This window comes from Orycteropus afer, unplaced genomic scaffold (assembly GCF_000298275.1).
Source record: "Orycteropus afer afer isolate SDZICR_OR568_19922 unplaced genomic scaffold, OryAfe1.0 scaffold00094, whole genome shotgun sequence".
Classification (NCBI taxonomy): domain Eukaryota; kingdom Metazoa; phylum Chordata; class Mammalia; order Tubulidentata; family Orycteropodidae; genus Orycteropus; species Orycteropus afer.
Window position 1 is genome coordinate 8,201,849 of NW_006921681.1, and position 9,337 is coordinate 8,211,185.

The 9,337-nt window shown below is 42.9% G+C and overlaps 1 protein-coding gene across 1 annotated transcript in view; it reads right to left on the reverse strand.

The window, feature by feature from the left end:
- The window catches only part of MTOR (mechanistic target of rapamycin kinase), a 187,749-nt gene that overhangs the window by 159,338 nt on the left and 19,074 nt on the right, over positions 1 to 9,337 (reverse strand). The window contains exons 5-6 of the mRNA XM_007942626.2: positions 5,876 to 6,076; positions 4,529 to 4,663 (exon numbers count right to left, since the gene is read on the reverse strand). Coding sequence (XP_007940817.1) covers positions 4,529 to 4,663; positions 5,876 to 6,076 — 336 coding nt within the window. The remainder of the gene's footprint in view (positions 1 to 4,528; positions 4,664 to 5,875; positions 6,077 to 9,337) is intronic.

The following is a 9,337-nucleotide window of genomic DNA, read 5'->3' on the forward strand; positions in this document are numbered from 1 at the left end:
TGTTTGTGTATTTTGAATTATGCTTGATAGTCTATTTATGCCATATATTAGGGCCCTTAAATTTGCCCCTAGATTTTCCTTGAGGAACTGTATAGTTTTACATTTCACATTTAAGTCTTTGATCCATCTGGAGTTTGTTTTTGTGAAGATCATCACTGACTTCTATGATACTAAACCCAATGGTCAATTCCCAGTCCTTATCTGTTCTGACTTATTTGCAGCATTTTATCCATTGACTATTTCCTCCTCCTTGAGACACTTTCTTCACTTGGCTTCTTGGACGTGGAACTCTCCTGGCCCTCCTCCTCCCACCCTGGATGCCTCTTCTTGGTCTCCTTTGGTTCCTTCTTGTCACTTGACCTCAAATTCTCAACCCCCATCTCTCTTCTGAACACTTGGTTCCTTTGTGGTTCTCATCCAGTTTCGTGACTTGAATTAAATCTGTAGACTGCCAACTCCAAATCTGAGTTTCTGGCTTCTCTTCTCTAGATCTGCTCAGTATCTCCACTCAGAAGCCCAACAGGCTTCTCAAACTTACCATGCTCAAAACCAAACTCCCAACTTTCTCCCCCAAATCTGCTCCTCTCAGTTCAGTAAAAGGCAACTCCATCATTCCAGTTGCTCAGGCCAAACACTTTGACTCTTCTTCCTCTCCCACCTACTTCCAATCTACGAACAAATCCCAAATTTAAAATCCAGCCACTTAGCTTTCCATAGCACTCCCACTGTGGCCTGAGCTGCAAAAATCCCCTGCTAGGATTGTTGCAGTTCCCTCCTAACAGGGCTTCTGGCTTCAATCCTTGCCCCTCCCAGTCTATCCTCAAGACAGCAGTCAGAGTGATCCCTTTGAAACATGAGTCAAACATCACTCTGCTGCTCAAAACTGCTACAGCTTCCCACTTCCCACAGTCCACAAAATGGCCTCATGGCCCTTTACCATGTGCCTGCCCCTTCCTGCCCAGGTGCTCCTGTGACCCCATCTGTTGCAGCTTCTCTCCTGCCCACTCTGCTCAGCCATGATGGCATTCTTGCTACTTCTCAAACACAACAGCATGCTCCCACCCCAGGGCCTTCGCACTAGCCCGGCCATCTGCCTGGAATGCTCTTCCCCAGATATTTGCATGGCTTTTTCTCACCTCTTTCATGACTGTGCTCAAATTTCACCTTCTCAGTGAGGCTTTCCCTGTCATCATATTTTAATATACAACCATCAGTCCACGCTACCCACTGCCACCGAGTCGATGCTGACTCATAACGAACCCTGACTGGGTTTCTGAGGCAGTAAATCTTTATAGAAATAAATTACACCATTTTCCTTCCACAGAGTGGCTGGTGAGTTTGAACCACCAACCTTCTGGTTAGCAGTCAAACGCCTTAGGCACTACACCACAATCCATGCTAGCATTCCCAATTTTCCTTCCCTGCTCCAGTTTTCTCCAGAGCACTATTACCATGTGACATATTATATATGTTTATCTGCCCCCCACTACTAGAATGTAATCTCTGTTTTGTTATTATTCTAGCTCTTACTATTATTCTAGCTTTTGGGACACAGTGTGGCTGGTACATTGTAGGTGCTCAATTAATATTTATTGAATGAATGAGCAAAATGTGAAATCATAATACTTTATATTTGGTTAAGTCTTTATAATTTACAAAGCACCATCACAAATACTATTTCATTTAAATCTGACAACAACCCTATGAGTTAGGTGACACTGTCTTGTTTTAATGGAAGGAAACAAAGATCCCAGAGTGGTCTGGGCTACAGTGGCAAGCACCATGTTAAATTCCGAGTGCTGCCATTTACAGGATGTCTACCATTAGAGGCACTGTGCTGAATGGTCCAGTATATTTAGAAACCTCGCAAGAGTCCTACAAGGTGGGTAAAATACCCCTATTAAAAGTAAGAAAAATGAGGCTAAAGGGGGTGAAGCAATTTGCCTATGTAACACAGTAAACTAGCAACACAGTAGACAGAGGAGTAGGGACACAGAAGACAGAGGGGTGGGGAGACAAGAGACAGTGGAGTTGTTGTTGTTAGGTGCTGCTGAGTCAGCTCCAACTCATAGCGACCCTATGTACTACAGAACAAAACACTGCCTGGTCCTGTGCCAGCCTTATAATCCTTGCTATGCTTGAGTCCATCACTAAAGCCACTGTCAGTGCATCTAGTTGACGGTCTTCCCTTTTGTCCTGATCGTCTATTTTACCAAGTATGATACTCTTCTCCAGGGACCCTTCTGACATGACCAAAGTATATGAGACCAAGTCTGGCCATTCTTGCTTCTAAGAACATTCTAGCTGCCCTTGTTCTAGGACAGACTTGTTCGTTCTTCTGGCAGTCCATGATATTTTCAATATTCTTTGCCAGTACCACAATTCAAAGGTATCAATTCTTTTTTGGTCTTATTAACTGTCCAGCATTCACATGCATCTAAGGTAACTGAAAATACCATGGCTTGGGTCAGGTACACTTTAGTCTTCAAAGTGACATCTTTGTTCTTTATATTTTAAAAAGGTCACTTGTAGCAGATTATCCCAGTGCAGTGAAACATCTGATTTCTTGACTGCTGCTTCCATGGGTGTTGACTGTGGATCCAAGTAAAATGAAATCTTTGACAACTTTAATCTCTTCTCCATTTATTGTGATGTCGCTTATTGGTGCAGCTATGAGGCTTTCTGTTTTCTTTAAGTTGAGGTGTAATCCATACTGAAAGCTGCAGTCTTTGATCTTCATCAGTAAGTGCTTCAAGTCCTCTTCACTTTCAGCAAGCAAGGTTGTGTCATCAGCATACTGAAGGTTTTTAATGAGTCATCCTGCAATCCTGATTCTGAATTTTTCTTCAGAGTCTAGTGGAGTAGGGACCCAGGAAAGAGGAATGGGGATATAGGAGACAGGGGAGTTGGGACTCAGAAGCCAAGACTCCTCCACTTTCAGCTCCTCCTTAGGGCTCAGTGCACCACATCTAGGGCACAGGCTTTACCAACAATCACTATGTCTACTAAAGCAGGAAGCATGGGTGAAATCTCATACCAAACAAGCTCTCCAAAGGAAGATTCACAAATAGTGCTGTACTCCCAGATATATCCTGAGGCCAACCACTTCTCAGGATGAGCACTACTACCACTCCCAGTTGAAACCCCCAACCATGGCTTGCCCAGCTACTATAACAGCTTCCTGTGAAGAGCTCTGATAACATAGTGCCTAAGGCATTTGACTGCTAACCAGAAGGCTGGCGGTTCAAACCCATCAGCCACTCCTCAGAAGGAAGACTGGACAATCTACTGCCACAGTGATACTGCCTCGGAAACCCAAGGAGGGGTCGCTATGAGTTAGAACTGACTTGACCACAGTGAGATTGGTTTTTGATTTGTGGGGGCCTGAGAACGTGACCTCCAACTACAAGGAATGTAAATTACCAAACTCCAGTGGCTGTACTCTGAAATCCATTGTCATATTGGTGCCAAGGCCAGACTTTCTACAGGAAATAGCCAGAGACAGAACATGGCAGGGATACTAAGGCAGGCCTGCTCTGGAGAGACACGGGACTCCTCTGATGACCAACTTTGGACTGAGGTCCCCACAATGGCCTTGCAAGTAGACTAGGATGATTCCATCCAACTGTCCTTCCCTCTCTTGTTCACTCAAGGTCAGTTAGTACATTGTGGTCTGATGGTTCTGCCATCCTCCCAGCTCTTGTCCTTACAAATTTCCCTCTGGCATAGCTTCTCACCTTTCCCACCAAGCAGCTCATTCAGACCTAATTATTGAGACCAGCTCCTTCCCCATTTTCTTTCACAGGCTATTCCTTACTAAAATTCTTGCACTTTTAAATACATCTTCACATTTTGCTTCTTGGACTAATACACCCTCTAACTGGTCTCCCTGTTTTTATTCCTACCTCTCCAAAAGCTTTTTCCCACAAGCAGCCAGTGATGGCTAAAAATGCATGACATCACATCATTTCCTCATGCACAAATCTCCAATGTTTCCCCCATAATTAGGACAAAGCCAGTGTTTATCATGAACCATGAGGCCTACTAATTTGGTCTCTTCCCTTCCTTCCCCTCCCTGACTTTGCCTCCCTCACCCTCTCTCTTCCTCACTGTGCACCAGGTATACCTTCCTTCTTCCTGTTCCTTAAACTTGTCAAATTGTCTTCCACCTCAAAGCCTCTACTTAGAATACAATCCCCAGCCCTCTGGAGTCTGGCTCCTTCATGTCCTGTGGGTCTCAGCTCAAATGGCACCACTTTAGGCAGGGCCTTCACTGACCTCCCACCCACTCCACCCCAGTTACCTTCCATCCCAATGCCTGTTTTATTTTCTTCACAGAACTTGTTGCAATCTGAAATTATCTTGTCTGTTTATTGTCTATCCCCTTTACAAAATGTCAGCTCCATGAGGACAAGCTCTTGCCTTATCTTGCTCACTGCTGCGTCCTAACAAGAGCCTGACACACAGAATGGCACATGACTGACTCCAGTAGCAGAAGCCTGAGCACCCCTTTAATGTAGCTCCTCACCTCTCCCTCCATGCTGCTGATGCGGACAAGCTCATTGAGAATCAGCAAGGCTCCATGGATCCGGTCATCCCGATTCATGCCCTTCTCCTTGGCCAAGGTCTCATCAAACCCTTTCTCAGCTTCTTCAAACGTGTGCTATGCAGAGATATCAGAAAGTCTTAATTACCCATTATGCAAAGTCAGAAAGAACACAGGCTCACTCCATCTATCAGAGTTGTGAGGAGTTACCATGACTGCTCAGTACATGGAGTTACCTGATCCTGGCTGCTGCCCTTTGCCAGGATCATCAACACTACTAATTTATCAAGCTCTCTTGCTCAATTATAGATCCCTGGGTAGTACAAACAGTTAAGCACTCAACTAATAGCTGCAAGGTTGGTGGTTTAAAGCCATCCAGAGTCACCTGTGAAGAAAGGCCTAGCAATATGCCTCCACAAGGTCACAGATTTAAAAACCCTATGTTGCTGTTGTTACATGCTGTGGAGTCGGACCCGACTCATAGAGACCCTTCCTTGGGTTTCCAAGGCAGTATCACTACAGAAGTAGATTGCCCAACCTTCATTCCAAGAAGCAGCTGGTGGGTTTGAACTGCCAGCTTTCTGGTTAGCAGTCAAATGCCTTAGGCACTATGCTACCAGAGCTCCCTAAAAATCCTATGGAGTAGCTCTATTCTATACACATAGGGTTGCTATGGATCAGAATGGACTTGATGGCAACTAAAAACAGCTTTCCTGATTAATTTAACATCAACTCTCACAGTAACCCCATGAGGCAGATACCATTTTTACCCTTATTTCATAGATTAAAAAACAGGGGGCCTCAAATAAATTAAGCAACTTGTCCCAAGTCACACAGCAAAGTCAAAACTAGAACCCAGGCCTCCCAATCTCATGTTCAGGGCTCTTTTTATAATACAAGGCTCGTTAGTAGGTTACCTTGGCACCAATAATTAACACAGGACTTATCATACTAGGGGACAGGGAACTAGTACTTTCTTAAGCTAGCATCAACCATATTTCATTGATTCTGAGACACCCATTTTCCTATATTATAACATCTCTGAAAAGAGAGATGTCTTACAAATGCTAATAAAAAAGCACTGAGTCACAGTTTAATTGGCACCCTATTTTTATTCTTAATGGTACACAACATAATGGTGCATCTTTGTTTCGATGGAATACAATATAATAAATATTAATGCACATTGAGCACAAAAAAAAATCGTCTGAGACCAAAACAAATGTTATTATATGTGCTTTGTGGCAAGGGACCTATTTTGGCCCTTAGGCCAAGTAATAATCTATGTGAATATGCTTTACTGGTGGCTGGAATGGACCCTCTCCTCACCCTGTACCACTGAGGCTTCTGCATCTCCTTTGGCTCACGTTGGGTGGTAAGAATCAGACAGGCACGGAGGGCGGCGACGGCTCCCTCCCGGATGGCCTGTTTAGGATCCCACACGGCCACAAATATGTTGTCAAAGAAGGGTTGCACTTGCTGGAAGAAGAAGGTGGGGACGCTAATGGCCAGCTCACGGAGAACCAAAACCTAGGAGAAAATGGAAGACTGAGAACTCTACTCCATATCAGAGGCTCTTTCATGAGGACAGCTTTGTAGTCATCCTAGAGTCTATAGATATTATGAAAAGAGAAGATTTGCCCCATTTCCTGGGTTTAGATCTTAACCTCTAGCTGGGAGAAATTCTGGGAACAGAGGAAGGAAAAGTAAAATTGACCAAACATCTCAGTATTCACTATCCTATGTTATTCACAAAAACACAATGCTTGCAATGTTAAAATATAAACTCTGGAAGGGCAATTTATTTTTTTAACTTTTTGTTGTGATTTGGGTGCAGTTCTACAAAGCAGATTCACTTTATATTCACCAGCTCATACTCATTTTATTTCGTGACACCAATTACAAGAGCAGCTATTTTTTATGTTTGAATACAGTTATATTGACAGCAAGAAGGTGACACCTATACTGTTACCTAATGGTGCAGTGATTAAGCACTTGACTGCTAACCAAAAAGTTGGCATTTCGAACCCATCAGCTGCTGTTCTGTAGGAGAAAGATGTAGTGGCCTGCTTCCTTAAAAACCCTGGAAATCCTATGGGCTCAGAGGACATCTAGGTCAATTGGCAAAACACAGTTCATAAACATAATGTGCTACATCTTAGTCTGGTAAGTTGCCTTGGGTCTTAAACATTTGTAAGTAGCCATCTAAGAAGCAACTATCGATCTCTTCTCACCTGGAGCACAGGAGAATGAAGAAGAATGAAAACTCAAGGAAGCAATTAGTCCACAGGATTAATGGCCCACATGAACCATAGCCTCCTCTGACCTGAGAAGAACTAGATGGTACCCAGCTACCACTATTGAACACTCTGACCCAGACCACAATAGAAGGTCCAGGTTAGAATGGGTTCAAAACGATAAAAGGGGAGAACAAAATTCAAAGTCAAAAACAGAAAAAGCCCAGACTTAACTGTGGTTGGAAAGAGACTAGAGGAACCCTAGAGACTATTGCCCTGAAAGAGCCTTCTAACTTGAAACTGAACACACTCCTGGAGGCCACCTTCCACCCAAATAATAGGATTATAAAACAAAGAACATGAAGAATGTGTTGCTCATAACAACAAACTATACAAGACCAACAGGGCAACTTTTGCCCAAAACCAAAGATGAGAATGTTGGAAGGAACAGGGAAATTGGACAAATAGAAATGAGGAACCCGGGGAGGAAACAGGGAGAGTGCTGATACATGACAGGGATTGAAACCAATCATGGAACAATTTGTGCATGAACTACTGATTGGAAAACTAATTTGCTGGTAAGCGTTCTAGTAAGATGGTGGAATAGGCAGACAACTACACAGACCCTCTTCAACAAAGAAACCAAAATCAAACTCACTGTCATTGAGTCAGACCCAACTCACAGCGACCCTTCCTTGGGTTTCTGAGGCAGTATCACTACGGAAGTAGATTGCCCAACCTTTCTTCCGAGGAGCAGCTGATGGGTTTGAACCACCAGCCTTCTGGTTAGCAGTCAAATGGCTTAGGCACTATGCCACCAGAGCTTCTTCAACAAAGAGAAAAGGTACCAAATAACACAGCTACAGAAGATAATCCTGGAGCCCTGAGCTTTGAAAGGAAGGATACAGAAGTGGACTAAACTCCAATTAGTAGAAGAACCTGCATGAAAACAACAAAACAGGGGACATACGGAGCTGCAGTCTGTCAGCAATCCTGACAGTACGGACAGCTTGGACATTGGCAAGGGGTGTTTACGACCTAAGAATTAACCTAAAAGTTGGCCCTGCTAGCCAGGGGCTCCACGGAGGACTGCGCTGGTGGCTGGTAAATAAAAGGGGAAGCAGTGAAGAGGGAGACAGGCTGAGCCATGAACTTTTGCCTGTGCAGAGGGTGTAGCCATTTTGAATGTTTACAAGCAGTTCAGCCATTTTTTATATTTAAAGCGACAGCATTCTCTCAGATTCCAGGCACCTAAGAATAGGTTCCACTTGCTGGGAACCACAAGGACATTCCAGACCTGAACAATTAGAAAAGTACAATATTCCCCTTGTTACTCTTATTCCCCACACCCTCCGAGTGAACAGAGGTACAGCCATCTCTCACACCCACCTACCTTCTGGGCCAGAGGAATTCCATCCGAGTCTGTGCTCTGACAGAGCCTGGGTGCCCTGCCCAGACTTTTTTTTTAAAGTTTATTTGTTTCTGTCTGTTTTAAAATTATTATTATTATTTTCAATTCTTTTTATTATTATTCTTTATTCTTCCCTTTCCAGGTTCTAGTTCTCAGCTTTTTCTCTCTTCCCTATTCCTTGTTCCCATTTTTTCATTCTCATGGTTAACCCCATTCCTTGTTTATCTTTTGTCACTTCTTTCTTCATTATTCTCCTACTCTACCACTTTTCTCTTATCGCCCCCTCCCCAGATACTGCAGGTTTTTTTTTTTTTTTTCTTTTTTCCTTTTCTATTCTTATTTCTATTTTGGGTGATTGTTCCTGTGTGTTTATGCAGTGTGTTTAATGTCTGCTTGCTCTTACTTTTTTTGATGGTTTTTCAATCTTTGTTTTTGTCTGAGTGGGAGACAGCAACCCTAATCATACAATGCACCCGCACCTCCTGCAGCTTCACTTATTGACTGAGAGCTACCACTTCCTTCTCCACCAAATGGCCAACCATAAACAACCACCAAGAAGAGCCTGACTCACCCTTAGCTGCTCTTCACAAATAGTTAACAGAGATCTAAATACAACAATGTCACAATGTCTCAGAGACAACAGACCATCACAGCCCACACAAAGAAGCAAGATAAAGTGGTAGAAATAAGTGAGCAGAATACAGACTGAGAACACATCCCTGAGGAAGAAGCAGCATTAGAACTCCCTGAGAAGGAATTCAAAAGAACTATATTTAGGTATCTTCAAAGGATTGAGACAGACCAAGGAAAACACTGACAAAATCATGGAAAACAAAGACAAAACCCTAAAACAATTTCAGAAGAAAACACAAGAATAAAATGATAAAATAAATTAAAATTAGAAATGATACAAAATCTACAGAGAGAAACCCAGAAGATTAATACTAAATTTTCAGAAATAGATAACACGTTGAAAGGGCAAAGGAGTAGAATTGAATCAATGGAAGACAAAATTCATGAAACTGAAGACAAATATCTGACTATTTCTTTGGAAAGGGATCAATCAGAAAAAAGATCAAAACAAAATGAAGAAAACATAAGGTTCATATAGGATACCATCAAAAGGAATAACCTACGTGTCAC